General features: G+C 41.4%; 1 protein-coding gene and 1 long non-coding RNA gene across 5 annotated transcripts in view; one reads left to right on the forward strand and one right to left on the reverse strand.

Annotated features, from left to right (window-relative positions):
• The window catches only part of LOC307226856, a 51,521-nt gene that overhangs the window by 33,599 nt on the left and 2,015 nt on the right, over positions 1-15,907 (forward strand). The window contains exons 4-5 of one of the 2 annotated variants that reach the window (XR_013843598.1): positions 5,828-5,928; positions 15,339-15,504. This is a non-coding gene — a long non-coding RNA (uncharacterized lncRNA). Of the gene's footprint in view, positions 1-5,827; positions 6,186-15,338; positions 15,505-15,907 lie in introns of those variants that run through there. The other variant, XR_013843599.1, reaches the window with a different exon arrangement.
• NLN (neurolysin) overlaps positions 3,636-15,907 on the reverse strand; it is a 33,672-nt gene continuing 21,400 nt past the window's right edge. For all 3 annotated transcript variants that reach the window (XM_079995448.1, XM_079995450.1, XM_079995449.1), the window contains exons 7-13: positions 14,753-14,888; positions 13,479-13,845; positions 10,210-10,411; positions 8,793-8,979; positions 7,949-8,077; positions 6,194-6,330; positions 3,636-4,101 (exon numbers count right to left, since the gene is read on the reverse strand). In XM_079995448.1, the coding sequence (XP_079851574.1) occupies positions 3,970-4,101; positions 6,194-6,330; positions 7,949-8,077; positions 8,793-8,979; positions 10,210-10,411; positions 13,479-13,845; positions 14,753-14,888 (1,290 nt within the window). In that variant the 3' untranslated portion in view covers positions 3,636-3,969. The remainder of the gene's footprint in view (positions 4,102-6,193; positions 6,331-7,948; positions 8,078-8,792; positions 8,980-10,209; positions 10,412-13,478; positions 13,846-14,752; positions 14,889-15,907) is intronic.

Genomic DNA, 15,907 nt, shown 5'->3' on the forward strand with positions numbered 1-15,907 from the left:
AGGAACCATTTAAGAAATTCTAGCCTGAAGTCTTGCAGTTATTCAATTACTGGCAAGGCCACATGCTACAGGCAAATTAACTGAAAAACCAAGGACAAGACTATGGTCTGCTAGGCTCTATCCCAAACAATACAGTAAGTCTTTGTCATCTAATTTGCCTTACTGTCTGAGAAGTGTTTCTTCTGGCCCATAGGCAACAACCCCACAAAGCATTTTTGTTGTCATAAGATAAGCAACCTCTCAATAAGATACTCAAACGAGTTTTCTCCACTTCAAGATCTTCCATGGAGGCGTTCCTCTGTGTCCCACGAACATATTGCCTTCAGTTGGGCTACATAAAGCCTTCTCTCTTGTCAGTTTTGGTTTGTCCCTTTCTCATTTTTTCAGTCTGAAATTAAGCTCACCACATTTTTCCTGTGGATGAAGTCCTAGTCTGACACGCTTAACTGTTTCACCACACCAAGTCTCTAACCAGGGTTATCAGGTTGCAGCTCTGGGCTCCTTTGGAGGAAGGTGTGGGATATAAATTCAGTCACTCAATAAATAACCACAACCTAAATGCTGGCTGAGGGATGCGGGTGGCGCTGTGGGTTAAACCACGGAGCCTAGGGCTTGCCGATCAGAAGGTTGGTGGTTCAAATCCCCGTGACGGGGTGAGCTCCCGTTGCTCGGCCCCTCTCCTGGCAACCTAGCAGTTCGAAAGCACGTGAAAGTGCAAGTAGATAAATAGGTACCACTCCAGTCGGAAGGTAAACAGCGTTTCCGTGCACTGCTCTGGTTTGCCAGAAGCGGCTTAGTCATGCTGGCCACACAACCCAGAATCTCTACGCCGGCTCCCTCAACCAATAAAGCGAGATGAGCGTCGCAACTCCAGAGTCGGCCACGACTGGACCTAATGGTCAGGGGTCCCTTCACCTTCACCTTCAAATGCTGGCTATGTAATCTGGTCATGCCTACAAGGAATCTGCCAGGTTTTCTGAGTCTCAAAGCTAAAGGAATAATCATTTAAAAACATTGTTTGGCATTTTGAATATAAGAAAATTATTCTTGAGCATTGTTGAACAATATCAGGCTCCACAGCCACATAAATTTTCCTAGGGAAATGCCAAAGAGTCATGTCACTAAAGCAGATGGCCCTTGACTAAGGCATCTAAACAGGATTTTTGCTTCTTCAAACTTTGCATGATAGCAGGGGAACAGATGCATGGTGTGTATTTGTACAAGAGACAAAGAGTGATTGCATACGAAAGTGCTGTAATGTTTACTACTTCAAAAATGACAAACAGTGCTAGGGAAAGATCGAGACTGGGCTGAATACAAGTGGCACAATGTAACTTTCCTCTTTGCAAACACACCATGGAGATCAGAAATAGCTCAGTGCATCTATTCCACATACACCCCCCCCACTCTTCTAAGGACCCTGGACCCAAATATGAGACAGCCACTTGTCTACTCCCTTCTGCATTGTACTGTTTAATTTAATTACTATTTGTTTGTTTGTTTGTTTGTTTCATTATTTCAAGGGCATCCCCGCTCTCCCTTTAAAAAGGACAACCAACTAGCTTGTTTACCTTGATGCGCTGGGGAAAAAGAAAACCTGATATAGCAAAAGTCTTTTAGAGACTATAGTTCCAAAAGTAGCAATGCATTGGTTTGAGGCGCTGGCAGACACTAATTTATATGGGAATAATTAAAGGGGTGCACCTGGGATATTTGGGGGTGCAGATTAAACCAGTCACCATTCCTGGTAATCCTAGTGTCCGGATTAGTCTCATGTTTCCCCTGTCTAAACAGTCTTTAAAATTACTTTTATCCTACAATTAGTGACTGTGAGAAGCAGGCAGCCCATATCTGCATATGCCCTTGAATATGCAGATTACTATCCTGGAATACAACTCAATGTTTCTGTAAAGGTGGTTCTAGAAAGCAAAGATGCGCTCATATGATATCTACTGAATATTTACATATAGATACATGGGAAGCCCACACCAACTGGCAGTTAAATAGAGGTCACCACAGTAGTGTCTCCTGTTTCTTTTTCCTCATGCAGAGAACAATTAGACTACAAAGGCTCTTTTATGCTGTTCCAGTGGGTAGGGAACCTTTCTCTGGTTTTATAAAGCTTCTTATTCCTTTTCTTTTTAGTTAATTGATTGCATAAGTTCTTAATCAATTTCTTGACCTTCTTTTGGACATCACCTTGATAAAGGAAGCAACTAGTATTTGCAGACACTGAAACAAGAATATTGATTGCAAGAAACGGTTGGGTGACATCTATTCAGCTGACTTTGATATGAAAATATATTATTTGCAAACTTGGCAGATTAGATTTTTCCATAAAGATAAAATTAATTAACTGATGTTGCAAGCACAGCCATATATTTTACCCATTATTATGGGGAGGAAAGACCACAAAGAACTTTACACACTATCAGTAGAAATTGAACCCTATTCATGTTTACTCAGAAACAAGTCCCATTGTGCTAAAAAGAAACAACAAGTAAAAATAAGGTAAGAATGGCTGGGAAGGGGGAGGAATTTTTTTTACTGCATAATTGTTTGGGAGACTTGAAAGCTTGCTCGTTACTTTTATAAGTTTTCAGTTTGTCCTAATAAGAGATCATGCATAGCTACCTTTAATTGGCTGTTTTATGAAAATGAACAGGAGAAAATGAGGTTTTTGCAGCTTCTCTGTAGACACGGATGGTAATAGGCTATACCTAAGCTATGCAGCACTTGATCCTTTTGGGGGCTAATGGAAAAGTGTACAAACCTGCAACTCCTAAGTAATGGATAAGTACTCTTACTCCCAAACAAATGTGATCAGAATTAAAGTCTCATTGATTCACTGATCATTTAATGCAAGCTACAAAGATGCTCTTGAGATCACAGGCTAAGTAATATTGCAGATAACCTGCTGTTCATTTCGGTTTCACTAGCGTTCCAACCGCAGGGTATCCACAGCAGCCTCCTTGGCTTAAAAAACAAAAATGAAAATCAAAGCTGCAAATATTAGCCTCCCAAATTTTATGTAATATTTGTTCCCTGCTGCCCCACATCTTGAATATCTAAGTGGCAGCCTCTGCTACAACCTCTCTGTTCAGAGAAAGGTCTCCCTCCTGTGGAAGTTTCTTGCCAGCAGATTTAAAGGAGGAAAATTCACTCATGATGCTCCATATGTTACTTATTCAGAAACTTATGCATTCCAGAAATGGACCACAGCTCAGTTCTTATTACCAGACATCCATCTTTTCACAGAAACAGGGAGAAGTCTTGGCTGAGCTGTGGATGTTATTTTTTTAGCTCTCGGGTCCCATATTAACTCCCATGCATGATACAGGAGATCCATAATCAGTATTCCTGTTGCTTCCCCCTCCACCAATTAATAGCCCCACACAGCTACTTGGAAGATCAGAAAAGTGGCAATAGGGAGGAGAGCTAAGCCTTTTACTCCGTTTCCCTGATCTACCTACTCTCACTTTTCCCTAATTTATAGCAGCTCTGCTGGTAAAACATGGATACTCCTATTCTTTTAACACAGTGGAAGGGGTATGTATGGGGTAGGGAAGAGATGAATAGAAGAAACGTTTACGACTTTCACTTCATTGTTGTTCAATATGAAAAATCCACACAAAAATATTTAGGTTGTATTTATTCAACACCTGTACCTGATTAAAAAAAATACAACAATGTTGTTTTCATTTTATGACTTCATCACATTCCACATATAATTTACTAATTAAAAAAGCAAGAGTTTCAGTAAAGTACATTACAAAAATTAGTGTGGATTTTGAGGCGACAGTGAGAATTATGAACTTTGAAAAGCAGTAATAAAAACATTAGAAAAAAGAATTAGATCTTTGCTGATGAGAAACTCTTGTGCTTTCACCTTTCAGGACATGAAACCAACAGGCATTTCAAGACTAATTCCCCCAGGTGACATCTGATTACAAGGAGACCATAGTTTTATTAAGTATATAATCCTTTACTCAATAAAAAGGCTTTTTGGTTTGGCTTGCGACCTAAAAAGTTTTGGAGCATGTCCATTCCATCTAATGAGCCTCCAGGCTTCAGGATCAGGTTTCGGTATTTCATTCCAGCCTAAAATAAAATAAAATTGGTAGGTTGACATTTCATGTTTATGTGAACTTTCTAATTCTACAATAAATAGAGACAAAGGAAGCCTGTGCAGAATGGAAGCAGCGTGTGGTCTTGGCATGCAGCTGATATGACTTATTTTTGTTTTATCACAAGCTGATCTGCTCTCTGCCTCTCCAATGTCACTCCTCAGTGTGATTGACATGGACCTCCTGGGGATTCCAAAAGTCATTAGTTATCATACAACCAGAAAACCATTTTTTTAAATGTTTACAGAACCTGAAGTGAGCAAAGAAGCATATCTGGCGTTTTTCCCTCAAGCCACGCCCACTGGCCCATCAGCTGACATCATTGGTCAAAGGACAGGGCTGAAACTTCAATGGCAGTGTGCCCCATCCCCAATAGGGAACAATATTTAAAACCAGTTTAAAATAAATCGCAAACACAGGAATAGGGTGGGTCTTGACAATATACATCTCAGGTGAATGCCAATGAGGTGCATATTTAGCATATAGCAGGAACTATACAATTAAGGTTCTACACACACCTCTGCGGGGAGGGAATTCCAGAATGTAGGAGTTGCCACAAATAATTCCCTCTACCAGGCTGCCACCCCCAAATACCTTGAGCGCAGCAGAACTACCACCTGTGACTGTCACTGCACACAGGTCTAAAAATGTTCTTCCACTTACCACTGATCCTAGTATAAGGGTTTGTCTACATGTTAACTCATCCACAAGTGAGGACCCTTGCCATGTTGTGATTTCTAATGCCTACTAAGATTGGCCCTTTCCAATGCTGAATATTCCTGGAGGCATCCATTAATGATATATATAAGCTTCCATGTTACTAGAAGGACCCACACAGTGAATACAGTGGTACCTCAGGTTACATATGCTTCAGGTTACAGACTCCACTAACCCAGAAATAGTGCTTCAGGTTAAGAACTTTGCTTCAGGATGAGAACAGAAATCGGGTTCCGGCGGCACAGCAGCAGCAGCAGGAGGCCCCATTAACTAAAGTGGTGCTTCAGGTTAAGAACAGTTTCAGGTTAAGTACGGACCTCCGGAATGAATTAAGTACGTAACCTGAGGTACCACTGTAGAATGAAACAGTACAGTTGTGTATGAACTAGCAGACCACAGTACTGTAATGCTAGACTGCAGCTATGCAGAAGCAGACTTGATTATTACATTGCCCTTTTTGTTATTTTTTCCCTTTGCTAAAATCACTGATATTCATTCTTTGCAGCTCTTTGGGCATTGCTTCCTTTTGTAAATATCTTTTTTGCCTTCCTATGCACTCGCTTTCCTCCATTAAATTCATTTCAGCATCTTATTTTTGAATGCTTGCTGCTACTGCTTATTGTCTGTCTTTCTGTATGCCTCTGAGCTCTTCTGGTGCCCGTCTCCCAGTCAGACCAAAAACTGCATCTGATGTCTCATGCTGCTGTCTGCTTTCTTTGGCGGTGCCTTATCTTTGGAATTCACTGCCCCCTGACATTAGTAGGATCCAGCCCCTCCTACACTTCCAGAGCTGCCTCAAGGCGTATCTATTTTCACGTGCCTATTCTAATATATTCTAACTTGCTCTTTGATCTCCATTGTTTTTGCTTGCCATTTTTTGTTTCACATTTGTCTGTTCATTTAAGACGCAAAACCTTCTGCAAATGTTATGGTGTTTTTTTTCAGTACTCTTTTTAATTCCATGTTTTTATTCTATACAGCAGGTTTTCAAAATGGGAACTGAAGAAACAACATTTACTCCCATTATTATGTTGGATTAGAAAAAGGCATTGTATGTCAATCAGCCAAAGACCTGGGAGAAGAGGTACGTTTACGCCTGGTGCCTAAAGGTGAATAATGAAGGCGCCAGATGGGCCTCCCTGGGGAGAGCATTCCACAGATGCGGAGCCACTGCAGAAAAGGCCTGTTCTCGTGTTGCCACCTTCTGGACCTCTCATGGAGGAGTAGAAAAGCCTGTGAATTCAAACTTCCCAGTTATACCCTTTCTAGTAAACCATATTTTTGAGACTACAGAAAGTCCTTGAACTGATTGAACTTTATAGCAGGCATCATAAAGGAAGTTTCCATACCTTTGGATTCATTATTCCTTCTCTCTTAAAGCAATTGTAAAAAATATCCATTGAGAAAACTTCACTCCACAGGTAGCCATAGTACTGGGCATCGTAGCCCCCCGCCAGGTGTCCAAAGGTAGCTGGCATATTTGTACCTTTAAAAGCAGTGTAAGAAAAGGGAACATGGGAGACACTGATAAAACATTCAGGCTTTAGACAGAATGTTTCAGAGAAGAGCATCTGATATAGTCACAGTGGTGCCTCACAAGACGAAAAGAATCCGTTCTGCGAGTCTCTTCGTCTTGCGGTTTTTTCGTCTTGCGAAGCAAGCCCATTAGCGGCTTAGCGACTTAGGGGCTTAGGGGCTTAGCGGATCAGCTGATAAGCGGCTTAGCGGATCAGCTGTTAAGCGGCTTAGCGGATCAGCTGTTAAGCGGCTTAGTGGCTTAGCTGATAAGCGGCTTAGCGGATCAGCTGTTTAGCGGCTTAGCGGATCAGCTGATAAGCGGCTTAGCGGCTTAGAAAAAGGGGGGAGGGGGAAAAACCCGCAGGAACTCGCAAGACATTTTCGTCTTGCAAAGCAAGCCCATAGGAAATTCGTTTTGCGAAGCACCTCCAAAACGGAAAACCCTTTCGTCTAGCAGGTTTTCCATCTTGCGAGGCATTCGTCTTGCGGGGCACCACTGTACATCTCCGAAGTCAAGCAGATCTGGCCTAGCCAAATCATGGGAGAACTCCACATACATGAGAACACCTTAGAGGATCCACAGATATAACAAGCAAATATCATGTACATGAAAGACAGTACTCTAGACCATGCTGAACCTCTCCCTGGGGAGCCAGCCTCTTCTGCCACCTGCCAGTGTTCTGAGTGAGGTAGAGTGGATAGAGTACACCTGACGAGAAAAGTGAGGGTGTGCTTCAAGGGCACGCAAGAGCCACCCCAGAATGCCTGACGTAGTGTCAATCTGGAGCACTGAAATAAATTAAAATGGCGGCTCTCAGACCCAGGTGCTTGGCTGGAGGACAGCCTGGGGCAGGTATCCATGCTAGCATGCCCTACTGGAGTCCCCAAAACTGCCCTAGGATACGAGGTGCTGTCTCCAAACTTTGGTAGTGATCCTCAACTCTCATCACTGTGAACAGGGTACTGTGCAGTGCACAGTCAGATGGGAGACTGCCTAAGTCCCTCTCTTCTTGCTTGACTCTAACAAGAGAAAAGGGAGACAGAATGCTGGCTGTGGTGGAGAGAAGAGGTATAACACTTTGCTGTCCTTTGAGTTCATTGGCCTGACCTGTTCATACTAAGGCATTTGATCTGAAGGAGAATTCAACAGAGGGGAGGCTATTTTTGTCAATTTCTTCCTTCCCACTGTAATTCCCTGTGCCATCTCCCACACTGTTCCAGGTGACCCCCCCCCCCCACAACCTTTGGGGCACATTTTAGGAGATGCAGGAGGAGCCAACACCAAAGAAACCCTGTTTAATAAGCAGAACTCTGCTCACAGAATCCTGGATTCAACCCTATGTATCTAGGTTTTCTGTGTTAGGGGAAAGAATAAAAAAATAATTATTATTTATTAGGTTTGTTTACCCTGATCTTCTTCCCAAAGAAACCTAAGGTGGCAAAATAAAAAAATCAAGCAAAACATCCATCATTCCTAAAAAAGAATGTTGTAACCGTTTGTTGTTTTTAAAGCTGGTGTTCAAAAAAAGTAACATGGTGTGTACAGAGAGTTTATAAAGTAAAATAGAAGTTTCAGGTTTTCATACCTGGGGTTGCAGGTATTCCTAAAATTTCATCACAGTACTTGGCATATTCCTTAGCAGGATCAGCAGAAGATATTGTATGGACAGACTGATCAACCTTGCTCAACACAATCTGACGAAGTGTCAGAAGACCTAGATAAAGAAGAGGATCAAAACACAATTTTCAACTAATCGGCAAGAAAAGGGCAAGAGAGGTTTGTTAAGATGCAAATGCTGTAAATTCCAGCCTAGGAAAGGAGCATAAGAAAGAAACAGATTACCAAATACTTATAGTTGAGTAGAATTATACAGAGGAAATATCATTATCCACTTTAAATTGAAAGAACTGAACAAACAATAAAAAAATAACATGTGGTAAATTTACATTTTAATAGGATGCATACTAAATACAGGACAAATTGCTTGTAAGACATGGGTCCTCTTTACCTGATATCCTAGATTATATCTGGGGTGGGGAGATGAATAGAGTAGGCTTGAGGCTTGTGCAGTTCCCCTTGTCCCCCCCCCCCATCTTTCCAACTAAAACTAAACAGGGTCCATAAAAACATTTACAAAGTGAAGAATATCAATTAAGGGGGGGGGGAGTTAATGTGTTATGAGCTGGAAGAAACCTGAGCATCATTGAGTGAAAGAATATTATAAAAAGAAACTAAGAGGGGGAGGGCCATGGCCGAAGGAGCTCAGTGCAGTGCAGCTCATCCACACTTCCTTGCCTGTCCTTTCAGTTGTCATTTTATGACATTCTTTCACTCAGAATATGTCAAGGATGCTTTTTCTCACACATAAAGTAAAACTACAGCAAGAGAGAGAGAGAGGATGGGAAGGAAACACAGAGAGAAGGGAATACCTGTGTTGGCTAGCCTAGAAGCTACCAGTTTTTCAACGAGATCATCTGGGACGTGGCTGCCATCTTTATAGTGCCTTGACATTTCTTGTAGAGGTTCTTTTTCCCAAACCCAGTTCTCAAACATTTGTGAAGGTACCTCTACAAAGTCTGTTTCCACATTAGTTCCACTAAACCGAGCAAAGTCAGTCTATGAAAGAGGAGAACAAATATAAACCAATGAGTGTACATACATAGAAGAAGAAGAGTTTGGATTTGATATCCCACCTTTCACTCCCTTTAAGGAGTCTCAAAGCGGCTAACATTCTCCTTTCCCTTTCTCCCCCACAACAAACACTCTGTGAGGTGAGTGGGGCTGAGAGACTTCAAAGAAGTGTGACTAGTCCAAGGTCACCCAGCAGCTGCATGTGGAGGAGCGGAGACGCGAACCCGGTTCCCCAGATTACGAATCTACCGCTCTTAACCACTACACCACACTGGCATATTAAATTACAGTCGATTTTGCAAAAGATTTTTATATATGCACATATAGGTTTATACAAACACTGTACCCCATTCTTCCAACATTCTGGAATGGTTCAGACAACACACAAGAAGGCTAATCCAGCCCTTATGCATGGGGACAGTGCGTCCAAGTTACAGCCTAATTATTATTAATAGTCTACCATCCTCCCTTATCATTTTATCCTAAACCCTGTGCAGTGGGTTTAGCCAGGAGATGAAGACTAGCCTAAAGTCACCCAGGGAGCTTCATGGCTGAGTGGTGATTTGAACTTTGCTTTCCCAGGTCCTAATAAGCACTACACCACATTGGTTCTTATACATGAATAAAATATTACCTGCACAGGCCAACATCGCACAGTCAACACCCAGAAAATAGGGAATGACTGAGCAATTTTGACCTATACACATGGGCCATAACTGAGATGTGTGAGGCCAGTGGAATTGGAGCTTGTTCGCCAGATCTATACACAGAGGCAAATCAGTCTCTCTATCTGAAGTGGCCCACTGTAGCACTCTAGAGCAATAAAGAATCAGAACTGAAGATGTGGTTCCACAGGTACAAGCAGATTTTTTTCCTAATGACCGGAGTCATCAGGGATGGGATGGCACCTCTGCTAAAGTCAATTAGCAAGCCTGCCCTTGAGATTCATGGGATCAGGATTTACCAAGGATTGCTTTTAATCAGAAATATACAAAGAAACTTTATAAATGGGAAATATTTCTAAGTAAATGAGGAGCCCATCCAAATTTACCATTAATTCTGAATTATTTGAAATAAAAGTTTTCTATTTTCAGTTGGGGGGAAGTTGACATGCAGCTCTTTGATCTGTTGTCTTCTTTCAAAATGGAAGATCACATTCACAGAACCAGACTAGAAGATTTACTATTTTGTCTGAGGAACAAGGCAGCCACTAACCTGTGCACATATCTGGTGCATTACATGTCCAAACTCATGGAAGTAGGTTTTCACCTCATCATGTCGCAGCAGTGATGGGCGATCTAGTGTTGGCTTTGTGAAGTTGGTTACCAAGGCTGCTACTGACATCATTCGGCTGCCATCAGAGAGGAGGCAGCCAGGCTGGAGTCCAAAGCATGCCGCGTGACCATACTTTCCTTCTCTGAGTAAGAAATAGGCCAAAAGCATGTTTAGTAAACTACCACAATGAAAAAGTGAATCATTTGGCATTGCTTACCAATATTAGAGAACAACATCCTTTTCTTGGAACAGCTATTAACAAGAAAGCATTTCACATTTCCGTGTGTATATATATATATATATATATATCCACCATACTTGGAATCCAAACAACAGCATCAGCAGCTCTATGAATATAAGCACATAAAATATTTTTTTTCTATCTTTCCTGAAATTGACATGATACCACGAGGGAAATTTTTGACTGCTTCCTTGTGTCAGTTTTACTGTAAGCTATCCTTAGTCATGTAAAAGGACAGATCTTACTCCCTGAAGCATTAGCCTTTCCTTTTAATGTTTAAAAAGATTTCAGGAATGGAATCTAATTATGTTATCCTTTGGAACTGTGAAGCCAAGTGCAAACAATAATGCATGGCACTAAACTCCATAATGCTCCTGACTATCACAGTTGCAACGAGGTTCCCCTCAACACCTTTTGCAGACCATCAGTTATGTTTTACCACATTATAATTTCTGGAGCCTATTGTTTTTTGCCCTCATATTCCCCCTCCTTTATCCTTTTACTTGAGTGTCAGGCATTTCTAGGAGTTACATCATTTGTATGCCATTACACAAGGGAAGTGGATATGAATGTCTTGGTAAGAAACATTTGGTTCTCAATACACCTTCGGGGATGCGGGTGGCGCTGTGGGTTAAACCACAGAGCCTAGGACTTGCTGATCAGGAGGTCGGCGGTTCGAATCCCCGCGACGGGGTGAGCTCCCGTGGCTCCTGCCAACCTAGCAGTTCGAAAGCACGTCAAAGTGCAAGTAGATAAATAGGCACCGCTCCAGTGGGAAGGTAAACGGTGTTTCTGTGTGCTGCTCTGGTTCGCCAGAAGTGGCTTAGTTATGCTGGCCACATGACCCGGAAGCTGTACGCCGGCTCCCTCGGCCAATAAAGCGAGATGAGCGCCGCAACCCCAGAGTCGGCCACGACTGGACCTAATGGTCAGGGGTCCTTTACCTTTACACCTTCGGGGTGCAGTTATTCTTTCTTGGAATATCTTCTAAAAAGATGGGGTGCTTAGCCCATGGCAGCAGGACCAGAGGAAGAGCAAAGCAGCCACAATCCTTTATTGAGAACCTGCATGTTTGCTTGTTCATGGTTTGGTTTGGTTTGGTTTGGTTTGGTTTGGCTTAGCATTGTGTGTGAACCAGGTGACAGAGCAGAAGCAAAGGTTGCAGATACCACAGAGATGTTCTCTATTACCAAGCCATGATTTGACATTGTGGTGAAAGTAAGCCACAGCCCTGATGGGGAAGAAAACTTAAGTGCAGTGATTTCCTACTAAACATTATTCCTTCTCCTTTTTGAGGAAACTATGCTTAGAAATGAATGACATGGGAATAAAAACAAGCAATCCCTCAAAGCATAGTGAAACCACTGGGCACTATATCAATTTAGATATGTTGGCTTGGCAGGTTCATCAGCCAACAGCACCTGGTTTTCTGTTCTACAGCCAAGCTATAAGGGCTGCCTGAGGAGGTTTAGAAGTTAATCCCGTCGAAGTGTTCAGTTTCATAGACTAAGGGATGCAAAACACCTTAAGCTTTGAGGCACGTGCCATAAAGGGACATTGGAAATACAAAACAAACTAACTTTGGCAGCACTTGGCAGTCATAGTTGCATTAGGATCTGCCCTGTGTCCTTGAATTCCAGTAGCATTTAGCAGGAAGCAGTGTTAAAAGAGGTCATCGCTAAATATATGAACGCCAAAGACAACAACAGTTTCCAGAGTTATTCCTTTGGGGGGAAACTGTGAGCATCCACAAGGAATGGCACAAATCTTAGCCAGGCTCTCAGCTTTCCATCCGCAAATAGCCAGATGTGATCAGCCACACTATAATCTTCTAAAAATAATGAGTTTTACCAAGGCTGTCACTGATTCAAGAAATCCTAGTGTATTAATAAATTAATTGCATCTGCACATGAGCGGAGAAGTGGGTTGGCTCTGAGCTCAGACATTCTTACAAGTAGTTCCACAGATTTCAGCAGAGCTACTCTAAAGAATAGGGACACGGGTGGCGCTGTGGGTTAAACCACGGAGCCTAGGGCTTGCCGATCAGAAGGTCGGCGGTTCAAATCTCTGTGATGGGGTGAGCTCCCGTTGCTCAGTCCCTGCTCCTGCCAACCTAGCAGTTCAAAGGCACATCAAAGTGCAAGTAGATAAATAGGTACCGCTCTGGCGGGAAGGTAAACGGCGTTTCTGTGTGCTGCTCTGGTTCACCAGAAGTGGCTTAGTCATGCTGGCCACATGACCCAGAAGCTGTACGCCGGCTCCCTCGGCCAATAAAGCGAGATGAGCACCGCAACCCCAGAGTCGGTCATGACTGGACCTAATGATCAGGGGTCCCTTTACCTTTACCTTACTCTAAAGAATGACTAAGTTTGGAGCCAACTCTACTGCTCTAAAGAAATAAACATACTTTTCTTTGTAGTTAGTTGATATACACATACATTGCAACAGCCCCTTTAGAAGAGGCTTTTTTCCAATGTAAAAGATAAGGGAAATGTCTGTTATAAGATGGTCCTTGCCATCTGTTATTTTTTATTAACTACCTGCATTAAAACTAAATTTTAAAGTGTAAACATATGCTGACTGATTAACTAGAGAACACTTTTTATGGTAAATAAAAATTTCATTAAGAGAACCAGTGAAATATAGTGATCAGAGCAGCCTTGTCAAACCTGGTGCTTTTCATGTGTTTTGGAGGAACTCCCACCATCCCTGACCGTTAGCCATGCTGAGAGTTGTAGTTTTAACAACATCTGGAGGGCACTGTGTTGGGGAAGACACAGTTAGAGAGGAGCTTACTGAGTGAGCTTTGGCCAGTGATGCTCTCTCAGCCTAAACTACCTCACAGTGTCATGAAGAAGATAAAAATAGGGAGGTGAGATACCCCACATGCACCATGCTGAAATCCTTGAAAGAAGAGCTATATATATATGCCATTAAGAAAAGCCGCCACCACTAATCATAACGTTACCTTGGGTACAGGTCCAAGTAGAACTGCCCTAAAACTTCACCTGTTGAGCTGTCTTTTACGGTGTAAAGTGTGACACTCTCATGCCAAACGTGAGCACCATCCACTTGTTCAAATACAAGTCCAAGCAGCTGCTGGTAAATATTCAGTAATCCTTCTGTGATGGCTTCAATGGGAAAATACTCCTTCAGCTTTTCTTGATCCACAGAGTATTTGAGCTCCTCTGTCTGATTCATGTAATAATGAAGGTCCCATGCATTAATCCTGCCATCGTATTCAAACCCTGCTTCTTCACACTCCTTTTTCTTAAGGTTTAGAATAAACGCTCTCTCAGCCTCACCCAAAAGCTTCAGCTTATTGCTTAGGTCATCTGAAAAGAGAAACAATTACAATTACTTTTGCCAGCTTGTTTGTCTTCATCTCAAGGGCTCCCAGTGGCATTTGGTTGTCTATAGACCTCTGGACTAGATAAGCCTTTGATTTGATCTAGCAGGGCTCTTATTTTCTTACATTACTGCAGCAGTTACATTTTTATAACCATTTCATTCTTAGCTCTATTTGGTCAAACAGAAACAGAAGGCCAAGAACAAACATCAAATGCAGTTAACTATATGTGACCAATACTGATGTGATATATCAATAAGCCCCTGTTTTAGAACACTGTCTAGTTAATTCCTACTGAATGCTTAATACCCAAGTAATTTCTTCTTAATTAAAGGCTGGCATAGCATTTACTAGAGGAGCAACTCCATTAAAAACAACAACTGTATTTCCTGCAAGTTAGTTCCTAACAGATCCTAATCATCTGGATTGGTGTCATTAGGGAATATCTGTTTCCATAGCCTGTAGATAATGAGACAGACAGATATGGACTTGTTCCAACCCAATAAAACACCTACCTATTTGCAACTGGGTGGGTTAGATTATCCACTTTTCTTTTTTGCACCAGACAGATTTATAAAATTTAGGGATGTTAACTAGGTACTCTTGACTGCTTGGCTTACTTCTATTTATGACTAATAAATGGTTAAGCAAGTGCTAGGTAATGTTATAGAAGTCCTCTTAAATCTCATAAATCACACTCATTCTCTTATACTCTCCAAATATATATGCAGAGAAAATGAAAGTTAGATAGAGTTTTGAGTAGAAAATAAGATGCTGAAAATACTTGATCAGATCCTTTTCTTTGCCTACCCCCAGTAAATTTTCACAATAAATTTTACCCCATGATTCAAGTACTACGTTTGATACTTTTGCATATATAAATAAAAACAAACCTAAGAACGCTGTAACATTGTCTGTGATCTGTGCAGTGTTCAGCTCAAGAACAAAATTGGCGTGTGTGTTGTATCCCATAATTCCCGCTAATTTTGCCCTCAAAGGAAGCAGCTGTTGAAGAATGCTAACATTTTCCTAGGGAAATAAAAATTAAGGCTTTAAGCTATTTCATACAATGCAAAGAATAAAATGTACAGTGGTCCCTCAGGTTACATACGCTTCAGGTTACGTACACTTCAGGTTACAGACTCCACTAATCCAGAAATAGTACTTCAGGTTAAGAACTTTGCTTCAGGATGAGAACAGAAATTGTGCTCCGGCGGTGCAGCAACTGCGGGAGGCCCCATTAGCTAAAGTGGTGCTTCAGGTTAAGAACAGTTTCAGGTTAAGAACGGACCTCTGGAATGAATTAAGTACTTAACTGAGGTACCACTGTACTTTTGACAGCAATTGCATACATTTTGAACAAAATATGCGTCAAACCTTTGAGAACGCCAACACGCTAAAAATATATATGTTTGTTTTTAAAAAGTTTCCTTATGTTTTGTAGCCAAGTATCCACAATTTACATATGCTTTAATTCAGGAAGGGCTGTAGCTCATTGGTGGAACATGCATTTTACATGTGAAAGTTTCCAGATTCAGTCCCTGGAATATCCATTTAATAGGATCTCATGGAGGAGAAATGGAAAAGACCTCTGCCTGAGATCTAGTACTGAACTAGACAGACTACTGTAATGGTCCCACTCAAGGTAAGGCAGCTTTATATGTATTATTATTATAGTATTATCAATTTATATGTATTATTTTGATACGTACATAAGCTTTCTCTTTGCTCTTAGGGATCCACTGCTTATTTGATCACATAATTGGGTTTTTTAATAGTTTTCAGAAAAGTTCAAAAGAAAAGTGAAACAAATCTAGCACTTTCACATGCTGTCCTTTGAATTAGGCCAATTTTACGCTACTCAGTTCCTGGAATGGTTATCTTAATTCTGAAACTTGTCAACAAATTATTTATAAATGTAAGACACAACAACCAATGTCTCATTATGGCATTATTAATTTCTTTTGACAATTATTCACCTTCTTTAAAACATGTAAGTCCATGTTTTTTTTCTGCTAACTCATTTCTGAATTTGTGCTCAGATGCAT

The sequence above is a fragment of the Podarcis cretensis genome (assembly GCF_951804945.1).
Source record: "Podarcis cretensis genome assembly, chromosome: 11".
NCBI classification, from domain to species: Eukaryota; Metazoa; Chordata; class Lepidosauria; order Squamata; family Lacertidae; genus Podarcis; species Podarcis cretensis.